This window comes from Panulirus ornatus, chromosome 43 (assembly GCF_036320965.1).
Source record: "Panulirus ornatus isolate Po-2019 chromosome 43, ASM3632096v1, whole genome shotgun sequence".
NCBI lineage: Eukaryota > Metazoa > Arthropoda > Malacostraca > Decapoda > Palinuridae > Panulirus > Panulirus ornatus.
Window position 1 is genome coordinate 13,577,816 of NC_092266.1, and position 21,112 is coordinate 13,598,927.

General features: G+C 46.2%; 1 protein-coding gene across 1 annotated transcript in view; it reads right to left on the reverse strand.

The window, feature by feature from the left end:
• LOC139762270 (opsin-5-like) overlaps positions 1-21,112 on the reverse strand; it is a 38,097-nt gene that overhangs the window by 3,980 nt on the left and 13,005 nt on the right. The window contains exons 2-5 of the mRNA XM_071686864.1: positions 17,350-17,587; positions 14,685-14,867; positions 12,015-12,122; positions 11,253-11,411 (exon numbers count right to left, since the gene is read on the reverse strand). Coding sequence (XP_071542965.1) covers positions 11,253-11,411; positions 12,015-12,122; positions 14,685-14,867; positions 17,350-17,587 — 688 coding nt within the window. The remainder of the gene's footprint in view (positions 1-11,252; positions 11,412-12,014; positions 12,123-14,684; positions 14,868-17,349; positions 17,588-21,112) is intronic.

Consider the following 21,112-nt stretch of genomic DNA (forward strand, 5'->3'; position numbering starts at 1 on the left):
ACAGCAGGCAGGCGCGGGTGGCAGCAGGGGCGGGTGACAGGAACAGCAGGCAGGCGCGGGTGGCAGCAGGGGCGGGTGACAGGAGCAGCAGGCAGGCGCGGGTGGCAGCAGGGGCGGGTGACAGGAGCAGCAGGCAGGCGCGGGTGGCAGCAGGGGCGGGTGACAGGAACAGCAGGCAGGCGCGGGTGGCAGCAGGGGCGGGTGACAGGAGCAGCAGGCAGGCGCGGGTGGCAGCAGGGGCGGGTGACAGGAGCAGCAGGCAGGCGCGGGTGGCAGCAGGGGCGGGTGACAGGAACAGCAGGCAGGCGCGGGTGGCAGCAGGGGCGGGTGACAGGAACAGCAGGCAGGCGCGGGTGGCAGCAGGGGCGGGTGACAGGAGCAGCAGGCAGGCGCGGGTGGCAGCAGGGGCGGGTGACAGGAACAGCAGGCAGGCGCGGGTGGCAGCAGGGGCGGGTGACAGGAACAGCAGGCAGGCGCGGGTGGCAGCAGGGGCGGGTGACAGGAACAGCAGGCAGGCGCGGGTGGCAGCAGGGGCGGGTGACAGGAACAGCAGGCAGGCGCGGGTGGCAGCAGGGGCGGGTGACAGGAACAGCAGGCAGGCGCGGGTGGCAGCAGGGGCGGGTGACAGGAACAGCAGGCAGGCGCGGGTGGCAGCAGGGGCGGGTGACAGGAACAGCAGGCAGGCGCGGGTGGCAGCAGGGGCGGGTGACAGGAACAGCAGGCAGGCGCGGGTGGCAGCAGGGGCGGGTGACAGGAACAGCAGGCAGGCGCGGGTGGCAGCAGGGGCGGGTGACAGGAACAGCAGGCAGGCGCGGGTGGCAGCAGGGGCGGGTGACAGGAGCAGCAGGCAGGCGCGGGTGGCAGCAGGGGCGGGTGACAGGAACAGCAGGCAGGCGCGGGTGGCAGCAGGGGCGGGTGACAGGAGCAGCAGGCAGGCGCGGGTGGCAGCAGGGGCGGGTGACAGGAGCAGCAGGCAGGCGCGGGTGGCAGCAGGGGCGGGTGACAGGAACAGCAGGCAGGCGCGGGTGGCAGCAGGGGCGGGTGACAGGAACAGCAGGCAGGCGCGGGTGGCAGCAGGGGCGGGTGACAGGAGCAGCAGGCAGGCGCGGGTGGCAGCAGGGGCGGGTGACAGGAACAGCAGGCAGGCGCGGGTGGCAGCAGGGGCGGGTGACAGGAACAGCAGGCAGGCGCGGGTGGCAGCAGGGGCGGGTGACAGGAACAGCAGGCAGGCGCGGGTGGCAGCAGGGGCGGGTGACAGGAACAGCAGGCAGGCGCGGGTGGCAGCAGGGGCGGGTGACAGGAGCAGCAGGCAGGCGCGGGTGGCAGCAGGGGCGGGTGACAGGAGTAGCAGGCAGGCGAGGGTGGCAGCAGGGGCGGGTGACAGGAACAGCAGGCAGGCGCGGGTGGCAGCAGGGGCGGGTGACAGGAACAGCAGGCAGGCGCGGGTGGCAGCAGGGGCGGGTGACAGGAACAGCAGGCAGGCGCGGGTGGCAGCAGGGGCGGGTGACAGGAGCAGCAGGCAGGCGCGGGTGGCAGCAGGGGCGGGTGACAGGAACAGCAGGCAGGCGCGGGTGGCAGCAGGGGCGGGTGACAGGAACAGCAGGCAGGCGCGGGTGGCAGCAGGGGCGGGTGACAGGAGCAGCAGGCAGGCGCGGGTGTCAGGGGCGGCAGGTAAGGACGGGGGACAGTAGGTGGGAAGAGGAGGACAACAGACATGGGTCAGGAGGGAAGCAGAAGACACAGACGAGGCATCAGCACAGGCGGGAGCAACAGCCAAGGGAAACAACGTATTAATGTCCTCTTAGTCATGATGATAATGATAATAATAACAGAGATGATAATAATGATAATAATAATAACAATGATACTAAAGATAATGATGACAATGATAGTAATAAAAGTTATCATCATTATTATTCAAAGTCCCTAATAATCACATCTTTTCTTTATAAATTATATATATAGAATCAAATAAAGAATTCTGGCAGACGACAACCTCACAATGAGCGACTAATGCCAAGAGAAAACAAATGACGGGCGTTGAGTTGCCCTCTGATCCTCCTCCTCCTCCTCCGCTCTTCTCGCTCACCAATTTCCTCAACCATAAACTTGAGGAGTTAAACACACACTGGGGTCTGCCTTGTAAAACTGCATTGTATAATGACTTCCAACTCGGATATAAGGTTACGTTAATTGCTCCTTTTTTTTGTGTAATATGGATCGTTAAGATAAAATGTCAAGTACAAGCGACGAGAACGGAAAGATTTTGTCCAAAATCTTGTGGTTTATGATAGCAGTTTTCTCTCTGTATAAATGCAAGATTTTCCGGAGTAACGGCGCATGTTTTCAACATCTGGTTGCTATCCTGACACACACACACACACACACACACACACACACAATCCATATCTTATGAAGAACATACACAGTTTTTACTTGCATTCACGGATCTGATTTCTCCACTTTATACAGTCTTACTTAAGCAATGGATTTGAACCTCAGCAACAGTAACAACACGGTCCTCACGGCCAGCCAGACTAGGACATTAATTGTGGGTCTGATCTGGTAAGTCGAGATCGAACTAGTTCATCTTTACATCAACTTAACATTCCTACACTCTCGTGGCAGTCGTATCTAAGTCTGATCCAGATCTACTGGTTAATTCCCTATCTTCACATGGATCAGGATCAACAGTCTACCCCACCAGACTTGTTGACAGGGCACTGTCTCCTGTGAACTTATTTAGCTGACTAACATCCCCATCCTCGCCAGGAAACTCCCACCTGACACCGAAAGAGGTGGTCTCTTCATACACAGGATCATTAAAGATGAAATTCCCATTTAACGTCTCAATCTGTTGTGCTTCATGACCATCATAATCTATTGTATCAAATGAGCGTTATCTATGTTCTATGACACCATCAATCAGTTCTATGGAGAAGTATAGCATTACCTGCTATGTAGAGCGGAACGTTCCGAAGCAAAACTTGGAACTTTCATCCTTGCAAAAATGTTTTGGACGGTAATCTTATGAAGGCTGAGAAGCTGACCAGACAGATAACCATCTACCCAGACACTCGCTATGCTTAGCACGGCTGAGCGAGGCTAGGCTACCATGGACCTGGAGTGATCAATTAGGACCTCAGGTCAATTAGACGATCGAGTAAGATGAAATTATATTCTGTGACTGAGAGGGATCGGCTTCCAAATGACGACGCCCTCTTGATTACGACATATCTAAATGGCGCTGGGAGACTGGAGTTGTCTAATACCAGGAAATGGATCGTTTTACTGTCTGGACATTGCGTCATCCAGATCTTCCTCATCGGTCACAAACTACACAGAGGAGTGTATGTTAACCTTAGTTATTTTTCTTATTTTAGCTGAGACGGCACGAACAACTGAGGCCCTCATCATGGCGTTAAGAACAGAGGACTTGGCCCCGTTCTTTGTTCCTCTTTTGGAAAATTAAAAACGAGAGAGGAGGATTTCCAGCCCCCCCGCTCCCTCCCCTTTTAGTCACCTTCTACGACACGCAGGGAATACGTGGGAAGTATTCTTTCTCCCCTATCCCCAGGGATACTAAACACACACACACACACACACACACACACATATATATATATATATATATATATATATATATATATATATATATATATATATATATATATATATATATATATATTCCAATGAGTCCACGGGGAAATGAAACACGATAAGTTCCCAAGTGCACTTTCGTGCAATAATCACACCATCAGGGGAGATACAAGAAAGAAATATGACAGTCAGTTAATATACAACGAAGACACATGGCTAAAATTGTGCTTGTTGTGGTGCAACAGTAGGAGCAGGTGAGTCTGGACAAACATGAAAGTAACCTATAACGTGTAGCAACGAAAGAGATTCATTCAAACCATTCACAACTGCTTCCCTTGCAACCAGACCCGGGATCATTTGAATGACAACTCAGTGTAAGAAATCGTATACCATGGCGATCTCATTCACAGAATGGTTATTCAAGTTATAGCGGATTCGATCCAAGGACAAGCACTTTTGGAGGCATACATTCATGATTGGAAAAAAAGTTGTATGAATCTTGCTGGTGTTGTAGTTTATAAACGTAGATAAAGATACATTATCGTTGAGCGAAAACAGCTTGGCAGGTTGGGCTCTTGAATTCCCCTAAAGGTTTCGGAATCGGTTGCGTGAATCATATTTTTCTGGTCGTATATATAAAACGTCGTTTCTTCCTGGTTGGTTCTATGAGAAAACGAACAAGAGAGTTTTCCGTTTTTCAACATTTCATTCCGGCTCTCGAGGACGTTGAGTTATTTATTTGACGTCATAACCTTCTTTATTTGACATTTTTCATTTTCAATATGGACTTACACTAGCTGTATATACACATATGTTTCAATTTGTACGAGAAGGAACATATGAAAGATCCAACCAGGGACTGCTCATCCTTCTCGAGGGTTCAGGCTGGGGTGTTTGAATGCGTGTGGATGTAACCAGGATGAGAAGAGATGGGAGACAGAAAGAAACCAGGAGGTTCTAGCTCTGGATGAAACAAAGCTTGAGTAAAGGGGATAATGGTTTGGATATGTCTCTGGAGTAAAGCCAGGGGTTGATAAGAGGACAAAATCTAAGGAAGGAGCAGCACTACCTGAAGCAAGAGTTGTAGGATTGTATGATACAGTGTAAGGAAGTAAATTCTAGATTGATGTGGGTAAAACTGAAAGTGGATTGCGATAAATGGATGAATATCATTGCTTTAAAACCTGGCTGAGAGTGAGTGTGTCAGCTGTATTTGATGTGAGACTTGGTATTAGTGACGGGTGATCTAAATGTGAATATGAGTAATGTGGCAATTGAGGGTATGATTGTGGGGCATGAGGCATTCAGCGTCATGAACGGAAAGGTAGAGAGCTCGTGGAGCCCTGTGTTGAAAAAGGACTGGTGAATGGGAATACATGGCTTAAAATGAGGGCTATACATAAGTATATGTATTTGATAGATGGTCAGCGGGCATTATTTACTTACATGTTAACTGATAGATGTTAAAAAGAGAGACTTTTGGATGTAAATGTGCTGAGAGGGGCCCTTGAAGGGATGTCTGTTCACTACCTTCTTAGAGGCGAGGGTGAAGATTTGCAGAGGTTTTCGAAAAGAGGAAACAGTGTAGGGTAGAAGAGAGTAGTGAGAGTTAGTGAGTTTGGAAAAGAGACCTTATGAAAGAATAGCAGGAGGTGAGAGTAAATGAAGCAAAGGTAATGGGTGAGGAATGGAAGGTATTTAGGGAAGCAGTGCTGACATGTGCAAGAGATGCAGGTGACAGTTACATACTAAAGATGGAAGGTGGACAGATCAGTAAGGGTAGTGGGTGGTGGGATGAAGAAGTATAGTTGCTGGTGTAAGAGAAACTGGAGGCGTTTGGGCGGTACTTACAGGGAAGGAGTACAACTGATTAGGAGATAAGAGAAAGCGGCAGGAGGTCAAGAGGAAGGAAGCGCAAGGAATGAAAAAGAAAGCAAATGAGAGATGGGGTGAGCGAGTATCAGTAAACTTTAGGGAAAGTAAGAGGACGTTTTAGAAGGTAGATAATGTGCGAATTAAAAGAAACTAATAGAAACATCATTGAAAGGGACAAAGGGGAAATGATAACTGGTAGTAACGAAGTGAGGAAAGAAACTAATAGAAACATCATTGAAAGGACGACAAAAGGGAAATGATAACAGGTAGTAACGAAGTGAGGACGATATGGAGTGAGTATGATGAAGGACTGTTGCAACTTTTTGATGGTGTTTGGGTGGGTGTGGTATACGAAGTAAGAGAGCTATGGAGAGTGGTTTGGTGAAGAGAGAAGAGGTGGTGATATTCTTACGTAAGATGAAATGTGGCAATGTGGCTGGCGTTATGGTATTGCAGTTGAATTTATCAAGAATGAGGATGACTGTTTTGTTGATTGGTTGGTAACGATTTTCAGTGTCTGTGTGGATCACGGTGAGGTGCCTGAGGATTAGCGGAATGCATGTATAGTGCCACTGTATAAAGACTAAGAGGGGATAACGGTGAGTGTTCAAAGAGCAGATTTACAATTTTGTTAAATATACCTGGTAAGTTGTATGAGAGGGTATTGATTGAGAGGGTGAAGGCATATACTGAGTATCAGAGTAGAGAGGAGCAGTGTGGTTTCGGAAGTGGTAGAGGATGTGTGGATCAGGTGTTTGCTTTAATGAATTTGTGAGAAATATATAGAGAAACACTTGGATTTGTATGTAGCATTCAAGGATCTAAAGATGGAAACATACCACTATACCATGAAGGCAATTTGGGTTAGGTATGTAGATGATGCTATACGTTTGGCCAACAAAGGAAAATTTGCAAACATTTTCCCCTTTTGTTTAACAATTTAGTACCATCTGTCAAATATACTGTGGAAAGGAAAGATTTTGGTATGTTACCATTTTTAGAGTGCATGATCTATAGCAACATGTTTAAGTTTAGCTTACACATACCACCAATGTTTATTCATTTAGCTATCATTACTCAGCTCAACATGACAGAGTTAAACTATCATAATTCCAGTCGGTGTTCCTTAAGGCATCACGTTTATGCAGTCCGGAATTTATTGATGAGTTTTAAAAGATATATTCTATTGGATCCATGTTAAAGTATCCTAGCCCTTTCACTGATAATCCCTGAAGCTGGTAAAGAAATCATTTCATAAAGTTAAGCCCAAAACTCCCCTTGACACCAATAATCTTATACTTTTCCCTTTTAGTGATAATTTTACATAACTTCCCAGGTTGCTTAAATCCTTTAATGTAAGTGGGGCCTTAAGCAACAACAATACTAGGATAGATATCTTAATAAAAAAAACTCACTAGAAAAATCTGCAGGCTGTGTTTACAGACTCCCCTGTAAAGACTGTAATACGTTTTATGTAGGGCAAACTGGTAGGGATCTTTATGGTAGACTTATGGAACATTGATATAGTACAAGAACAGGACAAGAATCAAATACTTTGTTTAATGATATTAAAAATCATGGCCATTTTACTGAGTGGAGTAACGCCAGTTCAATTGATAACTGTAACTCCTTTACCACGAAAATGTCATTGAATCTTCTATTGTTAAATGCGCAAAGAATTATAATATTAATATTAGTGAAGATCTATACAAACTGGATAGCTTTGTCGTAGGCAAAATTTGTAAACAGCTCCCATTCCTGTTTACCGATGGCGTCTCAGCTACGTCTCTTCCTTGTATATCAAGTGACTATTCTACGTCTTCTATCTCATTCTTGTATCTCCCCTGACGATGTGACCTTACACGAAAGTGCACTTGGGAACCTGTCATGAATTACGTACTGAAACCAAAGCTCTCTAATGGTGGTATAGGAGAATATCTCCCCGGCAGTGAGCCAGAAGGGTTCGACCAGATGATGGGAGCCAAACGGTATCCAACGTCCCATAACCGACATCAGATGACCGGACCCTACTCCTGATGCTCTTTATTGGGATCATCCATATCTTGCTTATCCTACTGATCTTTCGTTTGACGGAGGAAACACCGGCCGAGTGAACTAAATCTCACCCAACTTTACTTGAAGTAAAGACACACAACACTGAAGTGATCACCGCAGGAAGAACAGAGTTCTACTAAGTGTACCAAATCCGCTGACATGATTTTCCATGTAAGACTAACTTTGTGGTAGAACGCCATCGAGCTGAACGTTATGTCAAGTTGAAAAAAGTTGGCGACGTCTCTGTTCTCCCACAGTGGGCAGTACGCGTCCGACATGGCCTTCTGTGGCAATTTTATGGCAGCAGATAACATCACTAAAGGAAGATGAATGGACAGTTATGCATACCTTGAATGCACCATCGATTGTAGAAAACGAGAACATTATTTGAAAAGGATATCTATTTCCTAGAAAATGGAGATCTTTTTCACGGTATGACGACCACAGCTCGGTGCATGGAGAGCAGTCATTCGGTAATAATGATAAAAGAAAACACCACTTGTGTTCAGGGGACGAGTGGTGTAAGCTCTTGGTGTGGAGCCACGAGTGGCAACCCTGCCGGCCTACTCTCTGCCCCTGAATATAAAGTAGATGATTCATCAGAAATTAATTTGAAGGAGGCATATCCCTGCCCTCTGGGAAGGTATCGACACCTTGCTGGTGGAGACATATCCCTGCCTTCTAGGGAGAAGTCAACACCCTCCTGGAGAAGGCATGATCTTGCCAGCAGAGGAGGTGTCATTACTCTTCTGGAGGAGGGATATTCTTACCTGCTGGGAAAGTGTCAACTCCCCGCTGGAGGAGGGATAGCCCCGCCTGCTAGAGTTATGCCAACACCCGGATATACGAACCAAGTCCCTGCCTACTAAGGTGGTGCCAACACCCTCGTGGAGGAGGGATACCCCTACCTGCTGCGGAAGTGTTAACACCCTCCTGGAGGAGGCATATCCATGCCTGCTGGAGTGGTGCTAACAACCTCCTAGAGGAGGTATATCTCCGCCTACTGGGGCAGTGCAAACATCCTCCTGAAGGAGGCATATCCCTACCTGCTGAGGCAGTGCCAAAAAAGATGATGATATGATGTTTGTGGAAGATGATATGGACGGGATGGTGGAAACAGAGGTACTAAAAGCCTTATATATATATATAATTATATATATATATATATATATATATATATATATATATATATATATATATATATATATATATATATATATATATATATATATATATATATATATATATATATATATATATATATATATATATATATCCCTGGGGATAGGGGAAAGAGAATACTTCCCACGTATTTCCTGCGTGTCGTAGAGGGCGACTAAAAGGGAAGAGAGCGGGTGGGCTGGAAATCTTCCCCTCTCTTTTTTTTTATTTTTTAATTTTCCAAGAGAAGGAACAGAGAAGGGGGCCAGGTAAGGATATGACCTCAAAGGCTCAGTCCTCTGTTCTTAACGCTACTTCGCTAACGCAGGAAATGGCAAATAGTATGAAAAGAAGATCGCTACTAACAGGGAAATGACTTCGATTACTTGATTTCTTCGCCAGCTCAAGAGATTTATCAAAGATCAAGTTAATGTATCCTAGAGATTTCATTGATAGATCCCTTATGTTGGCAACGAAATCATTTTATAGATATACCTAAACTTCCCCTTGACACTAAGACCTTGTTGTTCTCCCTTTTAGTGATAATTTTACATTACTTCTCATGTTGCTTAAATCCTTTAATGTAAAAGGTTGCCTTCGGCAACAACAGTACTGTAAAGAATCTCTCAATTAGGAACTCATCTGAAAGTTCTGCAGGCTGTGTTTATAGAGTACCAAGTAAAAATTGTAATATGTTTTCTGTTGGGCAGACTAGTAAGGATCTTTCTGTTAGACCTAAGCAAATACATATAGTATCAAAACAGGACAAGAATTGAATGCCTTGTTTAATCATGTTAAGAACTGATCATTGCATTAACTGGAGTAATGCCAACTCAGTTATCAACTCTTGTACCACGGAAAATCTCATTGAATCTTCTATCATAAAATATGCAAAGAAATGAAACATTAATATTAATGATGTTCTATACAAACTGGATAGCTTTATTGTTGATAAAATTTGTAAGCAATTCCCTTTCCTGTCCACATAGATTTAATGATACACATGATGTCAGACGTGAACGGAACCAATCTCCTTTTGGGTAGTGCTTGTTTACCAAATGGCGTCCTAGCTAAGTGTATTTCTTGTATATCAACTGACTGTTATATTTCTCTTTCTTGTATCTCCCCTAATGATGTGATCATTACACGAAAGTGCACTTGGGAACTTATCGCGTTTCATTTCCCCGTGATTCAGAAAGAATATATATATTTCATTATTATTATTATTATTATTATACTTTGTCGCTGTCTCCCGCGTTTGCGAGGTAGCGCAAGGAAACAGACGAAAGAAATGGCCCAACCCCCCCCCCCCCATACACATGTATATACATACGTCCACACACGCAAATATACATACCTACACAGCTTTCCATGGTTTACCCCAGACGCTTCACATGCCTTGATTCAATCCACTGACAGCACGTCAACCCCGGTATACCACATCGCTCCAATTCACTCTATTCCTTGCCCTCCTTTCACCCTCCTGCATGTTCAGGCCCCGATCACACAAAATCTTTTTCACTCCATCTTTCCACCTCCAATTTGGTCTCCCTCTTCTCCTCGTTCCCTCCACCTCCGACACATATATCCTCTTGGTCAATCTTTCCTCACTCATTCTCTCCATGTGCCCAAACCACTTTAAAACACCCTCTTCTGCTCTCTCAACCACGCTCTTTTTATTTCCACACATCTCTCTTACCCTTACGTTACTCACTCGATCAAACCACCTCACACCACACATTGTCCTCAAACATCTCATTTCCAGCACATCCATCCTCCTGCGCACAACTCTATCCATAGCCCACGCCTCGCAACCATACAATATTGTTGGAACCACTATTCCTTCAAACATACCCATTTTTGCTTTCCGAGATAATGTTCTCGACTTCCACACATTCTTCAAGGCCCCCAGAATTTTCGCCCCCTCCCCCACCCTATGATCCACTTCCGCTTCCATGGTTCCATCCGCTGCCAGATCCACTCCCAGATATCTAAAACACTTCACTTCCTCCAGTTTTTCTCCATTCAAACTCACCTCCCAATTGACTTGACCCTCAACCCTACTGTACCTTGCTCTTATTCACATTTACTCTTAACTTTCTTCTTCCACACACTTTACCAAACTCAGTCACCAGCTTCTGCAGTTTCTCACATGAATCAGCCACCAGCGCTGTATCATCAGCGAACAACAACTGACTCACTTCCCAAGCTCTCTCATCCCCAACAGACTTCATACTTGCCCCTCTTTCCAAAACTCTTGCATTTACCTCCCTAACAACCCCATCCATAAACAAATTAAACAACCATGGAGACATCACACACCCCTGCCGCAAACCTACATTCACTGAGAACCAATCACTTTCCTCTCTTCCTACACGTACACATGCCTTACATCCTCGATATATATATGTATATATATATATATATATATATATATATATATATATATATATATATATATATATATATATATATATATATATATATATATATATATATATATATATATATATGAGAGAGAGAGATGAACAAAACTAGAATAATCACTTGGGTAGACTCACAATTGCTGGGGTTGGCCCAGTTCAGGGTGCAGGAGACGCCAAATGGTTCCACCTCGTAGTTACTGATGACCTGGAAGAGCGGCAGGAGGGCCCAGAACAAGGAGTAGATGTACACAGCCACCAACACCAGCTTCATGTGCTGCAGCGTCAACATCCTGCCTTGGGGGAGGGAGAACGTCTGGCTTAGTGGGTTCCTGGTGGTGGTACCAGGTCATGGTGGTGGTACCAGGTCATGGTCGTCATGGTGGTGGTACCAGGTCATGGTCGTCATGGTGGTGGTACCAGGTCATGGTGGTGGTACCAGGTCATGGTCGTCATGGTGGTGGTACCAGGTCATGGTCGTCATGGTGGTGGTACCAGGTCATGGTCGTCATGGTAGTGGTACCAGGTCATGGTAGTGGTACCAGGTCATGGTGGTGGTACCAGGTCATGGTCGTCATGGTGGTGGTACCAGGTCATGGTCGTCATGGTAGTGGTACCAGGTCATGGTCGTCATGGTAGTGGTACCAGGTCATGGTGGTGGTACCAGGTCATGGTCGTCATGGTGGTGGTACCTGGTCATGGTGGTGGTACCAGGTCATGGTGGTGGTACCAGGTCATGGTCGTCATGGTAGTGATCTTGGTGGCTCCCATGGTGGCCGCCGTGACTGAAGTTGTCATGGTGTCAGTGGTTGACAGCGTCCGTCTGGGATCTTACCCCCCAACCCAACCTCTCTCTCTCTCTCTCTCTCTCTCTCTCTCTCTCTCTCTCTCTCTACTTACTATAGGTGTAGGTGCAGGTCTTAAGGTACCGCACCACCGCCAGGGCCGTTATGGAAATTATGGTGGCGACGCCCAGGACGTAGCAGACGAACCCGTACAGCTGGCAACCTGTCCGAGAAATGCCACACATTAATGAAAGTGTCGTACACAGTAACGACACCAACACCGCTGCCAGTCGTTAGAGAGAAAGTGCCCTCCTCAGTAACGACAACATAGCTGCCAGACGAAAGATGTCACACGCTAGAGAGTGTCGTATACAGTGACAAAATCATACAGCTGCCAGACGAGGGATACCACACCTTCGAGAAAGTGTCGTACACAGTAAGAACAGGAACACAACTGCTGGACGTAATTTAGTAATTATTCAACAACTTTAAAAGTATTACTCGACGGGGAAATTTGTAAGGAGGACGAGTGTAGCAAGTCCCCTGCCTGGATAAGGAGGACGAGTGTAGCAAGTCCCCGGTCTGGGTAAGGAGGACGAGTGTAGCAAGTCCCCGGTCTGGGTAAGGAGGACGAGTGTAGCAAGTCCCCAGCCTGGGTAAGGAGGACGAGTGTAGCAAGTCCCCTGCCTGGGTAAGGAGGACGAGTGTAGCAAGTCCCCGGTCTGGGTAAGGAGGACGAGTGTAGCAAGTCCCCGGCCTGGGTAAGGAGGACAAGCCTCTACTAATAAGAAGGATGAAGGGAGACTCTACGGAGGATATCGAGGCAGGTGAGCCATACTAGGTAAGCCTTGAGAGGACAAAGTCGATGGCAGAGGACAAGCTGGGAGAATAAAACCCCTTTGATCGTCTCCATAGCTCCAGGACCCACCTTGTTTACGACGCTCAACCCACACCTGATTACTGCCTCCTACAGACATGATGACGACACAGGCCTCGCGGTAAATTCTTTCTGATTAAAAAAAAAAAAGATCTTTGAAGATTCTTCAAAGGTTTTCCTAACTACACGATCCACATGGAAACACTCTTAATCATTGGCTCGTTATGTCGGTCTCTGATGTTCTTATCTATACTTTATAAACTTTTGACGCTTTAAACGTCATCTGTCAGAGTCGTGAAATTCAGAGAAAATATTCCCCCCAAGGTCTATACAGCGGGGAAGGTCCCCTTTTCTCTGAACCTGTAGTTCACTAGGCCGTCTATAACGCCCCATCCGTCAATCGAGATCACCAGGTTAACTCAATCATGACTCACTTAAAGAATCAACACATTCCACACAATTCTTAACAGAGGAAATCTACTCATTGTATCAACTGGTTGGTACAGGAATACCAGAGGCTGCCTGCGAAAAAGTGATTTGATTCGGAAAGCAAAACGGTTTACAGTAATATTGTTATAACCTACATTGGTCTACAGCTTGGTGTAGTCTACAGTGACTAACACAGCTTGGCGTAGGCGAGTCTCTACAACTCGCAGTAGACTTCACTACGAAACTTGGCTCTAACGAAGCTAATTGTCTCTCTCTGGCTACAACAACTGGGAAACTCTGTCCTCAACATTGTGTTGAGCCGTGAATGATGAGCTTCCCTGAAGGTGAACTGAGGGAGGTAGGTATGAACGGAAGGAGGTACAAAATCTACTCGTGAACTATAGGAATATCCAGAAAAGGACTGTAAGCTCATTTAAGGGCTTTGACTATTGTTGACAATCGGTCGAATTGTTCAATCGAATCCTATTGTTTTGATGTCAATCCGTTTTCAAGAGTTTTTGTGACATTCTCGTTATCCCGGTGATTTAGATTATTTCAGCACTGAGTACTGTGCAGGGTCAATGTAATCATTGATTACATACAAGAAAAGAGGAAAACAAATGCAGATGAATGTGGGAATTATGTGAAAAAATATAATTGAGACAAATTAAGGAAGGAGGGATAGTTTCCAGGGAAGTAAAGCCCAACACCACATCTTTGTTTCAACCTTCGAATCTTACCTTTCAGATATGAATGCCAACTGAACGTAAGCACCTATCTATCCCTGAACGCTAGTGATCACCTGATAGATATGTACGACCAAACGCCACTTTCCAGTACTGGAATTTGATTGATTTGAACACTTAAGTGGCCCTGGTTGTAAAGTGCGATTATCAATAGTCAATGGGTAATTTGTATACACTCATGTTTTCATGACGAACTAAGTGTAAGTACGATGTTTTTCAACTCGAGTTTCCCCGAAATCCTAGGGTTCCAAGAATAGCCTCAAAAGATTCAGAGAAAAATCCAATATTTCTATATTTTTTCTGCCAATCGTTGTGCCTGAGGGAGAGTGGGTGTGGAGGTGCTCCCTGCTTTACTGCCTCGTCACTACCACAGATATGATTATGACCTCAGGACTGTCCTCCAGCTCATAATCTCCGTATGGATCACCAGGCCCCTTGTTATCTGTCCCTCCCATCTACTTCAACACTGGCCCACTCACCGCTCTCCCTCCTTCCTGCAACTCTGCCTCACTCGCCGCTTTCTCTCCCTCCCTTCTTCGACACTGCCCCACTCACCAGTCCCTCCCTCTCTTCTCAGACACCGCCCCACTCACCAGTCCCTCCCTCCCTTCTCCAAGACTGCCCCACTCACCAGTCCCTCCCTCCCTTCTCCAACACCGCCCCACTCACCAGTCCCTCTCTCCCCTCTGCAACACCAGCCCACTCACCAGTCCCTCCCTCCTCCAGCACTCACCAAGGTCCCCGAAGAGCCATCGGTGGGCGAAGCTGGAGATCATGGGTGCAGGGTAGCTGGCCAGGGCCAGGAAGAGGTGCATTATGGCCAGGTTGACCAGCAACACCTCGGCCGGGGTCAGGTGTCGCCGCCGCCTCCAGAACATGACCAGGCTTGACCCATTGCCCAGAACTGACGTCACACCTGCCGGGGACGAGAACGGTACTGGTCAAGAACAGGGGTGACCAGGAACATGAAGAACAGGGATGACCAGGAACGTAAAGAACAGGGATGACCAGGAACATGAAGAACAGGGATGGCCAGGAACATGAAGAACAAGGAAAGATCACGTAAAACGTCGGTGAAAGATGGAGAAGAACACTGCGAACAGTAAGGTAGAAAAACAATGAGAACACTGATATAGTATTTACCTACGAGTACCTACATAGTGCGTCCAGATATTGTTGCCTGAGGTAGGGTTATCTTGTGGTGCTCGCCCCACAATTTGCGTGAGCCTCAATCCTGTTCCATCCTGCAGCCACCCAGTGTCCATAACTGCAGAGTTTTTGGGCTACTCTGGTGTCTTTTTTTTAGCCCTCCATCAAGTTTTTCTTTTAAAGGTTTCGTTTCTCACTCCACTCAGGTCTCTGATCACGGTAGTACAATCAGTTCTCTCATACCGAGGACTCGTCTATATTTTCGTTCGATGCTTCTTTATGCCTTAGGTAATACCATGAGATCCAATTCCTCTGTTTTTCCTCATATATGAGGCTTTTAGTTATGATATACTCGTTTCGTATCTCTCTATCTGCTTCCATGAATTGCTTATCATATATCGACCTCTTCTTTTTTTTTGTAGACTTTACAGATCGAGTTCTTATAATCTGTTGTTCGTGATCCGCGCCTCCAACTTTCCCTGTAAATGAGTTTCTGAACTCCCTCTTTCCCCCACTTGATCATATCAGCGTGTTCGGTTGGTGACCATACGTAACAGCAGCATTCAGTTGTGTTTTGTTGTTACTTATACATTGAACATCTTCATCTCCGTCTTTCTTCCTTAGTTAGTGAGATTCTCATTATCATACCACCCATTAATATCAATATACCACCCATTGCCTGGCTCCGTAACAGTATCTTCTTAACATACTCTTTAAATCTCAGCTTCTCATTTTTGATAATTTCTAGACTTTTTTGGACAATTGCTCTCGCACTCCCTTTTCGTTTCTTTATTAAGTACTTTAAGTGAACTCAGCTGCAACACGCATGCCCCATCTGTGGGACATCATGAACCAGCATGTTCGATACAGTGGTTCGCCGGTGGTTAATGCCTTATAAACGAGCCGTGTTTGTCCCATCTCGCAGCGGTTTACAGATTCATGTAGACAAAATGAGAGAGAAGAAAATATTGTCTCAGCTTGTCACCTGACTCTCCCTCTTTTTTTCTTACAGCTTTAAGAAAGTACCTTTGAGTAATACGAAGCTTCTGAGATATTGAATATTTGAGAGGACGCTGGTATGGGATACCTTAACAGACACTAAGCCTTTGCCAAAGGGTATGTGTCTGACGTCTGTCCTCAGGAACTGTGTTAGAGGTAAATCGGAAAGCGCCTCACTATATCTAAGCAACAGATTCAAATGAGTTCGAACAAGCGTCCTGGCCCCCATCTTCGAGCGTCAAGGACCTGAATATTGGAATATGATGATGCGAGAGACGAGAGGAAAAAGCTGATGTTTGGGATTCATTGGTTCATTTTGCTCTCCGTCACAGCTTATATGAGGCGCTTGGCGACGACGTATTTCAGACGAGTCGCCACGGCCTAAGGGAAGCGAAGGCGGCCCCAGGGAAAAGGGAGGAAGACAAGGGGAAGCGGAAGTAGCCCAAGGTAGCGGCGTCTCGCATCTTTCCCCTTCATCCTGCTGCCAGCCCTTGTAATCTCCAACATTGTTTTACCAACACTGGAACGTCTAGACTCCCAATTTCTCGATACTGGGACTATCCAGGACCCCATTATGGGACTTCAAGATCTTCCCTGATGTCAGAAATGAAGAGGACCTCTTCCACCGAACGTGGGATTTTTGAAAATGCTCTAAAGACTGTGACCCACAAACCATCCTAAAAGTACGAATCCCAGACCTCTCTCAGGCTGGAGGCTTCTGGGAACCTGACCTTAACACTGGCACTCCCCACTATGGGCCTTCTGAGAGCTTTCCCTTCCTTCCTGGAATGTGGAGAACTTTTCTAAACACCTGGACTGATGATGCTGCCCCTCACTGTGGAACTACTGCAATACCTCACCTTTAACCTTGAGAAATTATACTCTCCACTTGCTATATGGACCCCAGGTGCCCTTGACCACGTAGGGTGTCCTACAGTGCACTTACCTGCCCTCCTCTTGACTTTGACCCCATTCCTCTCTCTCTCTCTCTCTCTCTCTCTCTCTCTCTCTCTCTCTCTCTCTCTCTCTCTCTCTCTCTCTCTCTCTCCCTCACACAACCTCTTTTTAACCCGCTGTTTGTTTTCCTTCCTTCTCCCATATTGTTGCAGCCATTGCCCTTGCTGCAGGAAGTCTTGTCCTTGACCGTGATATCCTTCGTTCGTGGCTGATCACCTTTCCTGTCGCTCTCCTATCTGGACGTGCAGGCCTCTCCCCTCGTCCTCAGTACCCGTCCTGCTCCTGACACTTACCGACGATGATGAGGAAGAACCCGACTATGATGTCCTCGTGCCAGGCCAGCCGGGAGTCAAACTTGTCTGTGAACACAACTGCGGCGCAGCAGGAGGCGCTGACGTTGGTGGCAGCGTCGGCGAGGGTGTCCTCGAGCGCGGTGGTGTCGGCGGTCGTGGTGAGTCCCGCATGTACGGCCGCGGCCACGTCAGGAGCCGTCATGGTCCTGGCCGACGTGGCTGCCTCGACCATCACCATCTGTAACACGTGAGAGGAAAGGTCGATTGAGAGGCGTACGCATCACAACACACTTTTCCACAGGGAAATGAAACACGATACGTTCCCAGGTGAACTTTCGTGTATTGATCACGTCATTGGGGGAGATACAAAAATAGATATATAAGTCAGATGATATACAACGAAAAGACGTCCCAGCTGCGTATTTTCGTTGTATATCAACCGACTGTTATATTTCTTTCTTGTATCTCCCCTGATGATGTGATCATAACACAAAAGTGCACTTGAAAACTTATCTCGTTTCATTTCCCTGTGGAAAATAAAGGAATTTAGTTGATCACTTGCTAGATTGTAATCTTTGTCAATACATGTATATATTATGGGTCTATGGAGATGTTACCCATTAACCCTAATGAGATGTCTAACTCCACACACAGTGTCCACTCGACACACAGGTGTGTTGGACCCTACAAGTCACGTTATTTTCTATATAGAAGAATTTCCCTCGTTAGCAGAGACAGGGAGCTTCTGTTAGTTTTACACCAAAGGTGATGAGGACGCTGATAACACTGACACGGTGAGCGTGTCTGAGGCGTGTGATCACTATGTGTGATGTCTGTTTATGTTTTACCCTGGTGTTACCCAGAGCCTCTCTGAAGGCTCCTGCATCTCAAGGCTTCGCTACTTCCAGTGGCAGGGAAATGACTGATTGTACTCTCAATGATACAGCCTTGCTAGAGGTGACTCTTGTGTGGCTCCTCACCTGAGCGGCCACATCGAACGAGTGAATAGGGTCCAGAGAAATGCAAGAAAACTGGTACCAGACCTGAGTGGAATGAGTAGGAGTAATAGAGTAGGGGAAGCCTAAATCTCCTCACTTTAGAAGAAAGAGAAGTAAGGAGTGATAGGATAACCGTATCTAAATCCCCAGAAGTCGTTTCAGCCAGGCTTAGGTGAAAACCAGTGATACTAATGGCTGTCCTCCAAGCCCACTTGGAAGGTCAGGATATACACTTCTTCCCTCTCACGAGCATGGAAGCTTACGACCCTCACAAGGATCTGGGTTACTTGGAAGGTCTTCTTTCAAAAGCTGTCAGAATCAGACGCCGCAACACACGAGACCACAAGTCGAGGTTATGATGGGCGCTCTCAAGAAAGATGTGTTGAAGAGGCCATTTATCCACTAACATTTTTGCAGGTTGTGGGTATGACTGATCCATGAGCAGGCATCAAGTAACAGCTAATTTTTTTTTCATTTTCGAGGCTCCAGTCACGGACAAAAGTCCAAAAGCTTAATTGAAATATAGAGAGAATTATGAAGGAGAAAAAGAAAAGATAAGGGAAAGAAATTACAAATTTTGGAGGAAGTGAAAAACTTTTCTTTTAAGATACGCCAGGTCATAGTTATTGGGAAAGACATAAGAAGGTAGAGAGTTCCAAAGCTTCGAGGTGTAGGGAAAGAAGCAGATGTCAAAACTGCCCGCCCTTGAGTTGCCGTAGGCCCCACAGTAATCATGTGACTCAGCAGCTTGCCAAGTGTTGCCTGGTCTAGAGTTGTGGGGGCACACAAGCAGAAAGTTCTCGGGAGCAAAAACCAAAGAGATATCTGTAGCAAATGGAAAGTAAACCAACATCACGACGTAGAGCAAGAGGGTCAAGTTTGGAAGTTAGCCTGGGTGGGTTTACAAGTTGGATCGCTTTCGACTCAACTCTGTCAAGTAAGGATGCAGAGCTAGAACCACCCCAGAAGTGAGAGCAGTACTCCACACAAGGACGAATCAATCCCTTGTATAAACGGAGCAACCGTACAGAAGAAAAGAAATTCCGACATCTAAACAGACATTAGACAGACTTTGCTATTTCCACAATGTGGGGTTTCTAAGAGAGCGTGGATGTCACAGTGATACCAAGTATAAAGCCCATCAGGTTTCATGAGAACAAGGACAACGCCAGATACAAAGGACATGCCCATACTCAAAAGACATTCAGATGATCATCAAGCCACTGTATCCTCCATAGTACATGCGCCTGTCTGTATTACCCTGAGACCAGATCTGGTGGAACTGCGCCATGATACTAACATCATTATGTACCGGGGTCTAAGATATCTTAGCACAGCTTGACGCGTAGTACATACAGAGGATGGAGTACTCTGGCCACAGTTTTGTTTACAATAACATTTGCCTGTGGACAACAATTCCCACAACCACAACTGCCACAACAACAACATTAACGATATCCTTCCATACAACGAAGATTTCCATGTTCCAGCATTCTGTTTCCAGCCGCAAGGGACGATCTAGGTCAAGGACGACAAGATTGAGATGGATCTGGAATGCCCTGGCACTCGTACCCACACCCGACCAACCTGCTTCAACGAGGGAAGAAATGCTAACCCTCCTCCTCCAGCACAAAACCCCCCACCAAGCTCTTATTACAGGGTCCTCGCCTAATGAGGCCTCATCTCATACCTGAGCATGAATGGCTTGAAAAGGTGAGCGCAGCGTAATCAGTGCATAATACATTTTCCATCCAAGACACGAGGAAAAAATAAAAAAAGGAATTGGTTAACATGGAGTATCTGGCGAGCTTCTGAAAGCGTCATCGTCAAAAAATCCCATGATGAAATTCTACACCAAAAAGAACCAACAGATCGACAACAGGTACGTTCATAACGTACACATTTTTCGTTATATTTCATTCGTAAAACTATATTTCAAGGTCATCATTGAAAGCCATCTTGGAATTTAAAATGAATAACTGACATTTATTTTCATAAAAAAGTAAGCGTGATAACCTTACCTCATTATCCACTGATAGGCTGTTCTGGCCTTTATCTATGAGCATCGTTAACAAATTCTGTCGCTCTACTTTTCCTTCACCTTTCTGTTCTGGCTGTACTATAGCTCTCTCTCCCGTAGACAAAGTAACTCTGATTCCCGGTTCTCCTCTGTCATGGATGACTCGCGCATTCCTTCACCCCCTGATGCTCATTTACCAATCCTATGTCCCCTCCCAGTAATCTCTTTAGAACTGTCGGAAAAGCGCTTCTCTCTCTCTGGACACAAGCAAGGCTTATGGTCCTACTGGCATCCATCCCCGCGTAGTGAAAGAGTGTGGCTCTGAACTTGTACCTGTGTTTTCTTGAATTTCCATTTCTGTTTAAATACTAGAACTTTTTCCATCTTCTTAGAAGCATGCATTGTAACCGCTCTGACTCCTCTTAACTATCGTCCCGTCGCTTTGACATATATCATTTCTAAAGTCTCTGAATCTTTCCTCAACTCCCATATCTTCACAGACATCTTGAATCTCACAACTTCATTCTTTCCTCCCTGTAAGATTTTGGGGAGCCTTGTGTAGTTGCCCTTGACATAACCAAAGACTTTGACAATGTTGGCATCGGGGTCTCATCTCTAAGCTCCCCTCTCGCGGCTTCCCTTCCTTCCCTTTGCTCTCCCATATCGAACTTCCTCTCCGGCCGATCTATCTCCGTCGCGATTGCTGATGAATCATCCTCTCTCCCTCTTGCTCCATCAACAGCGG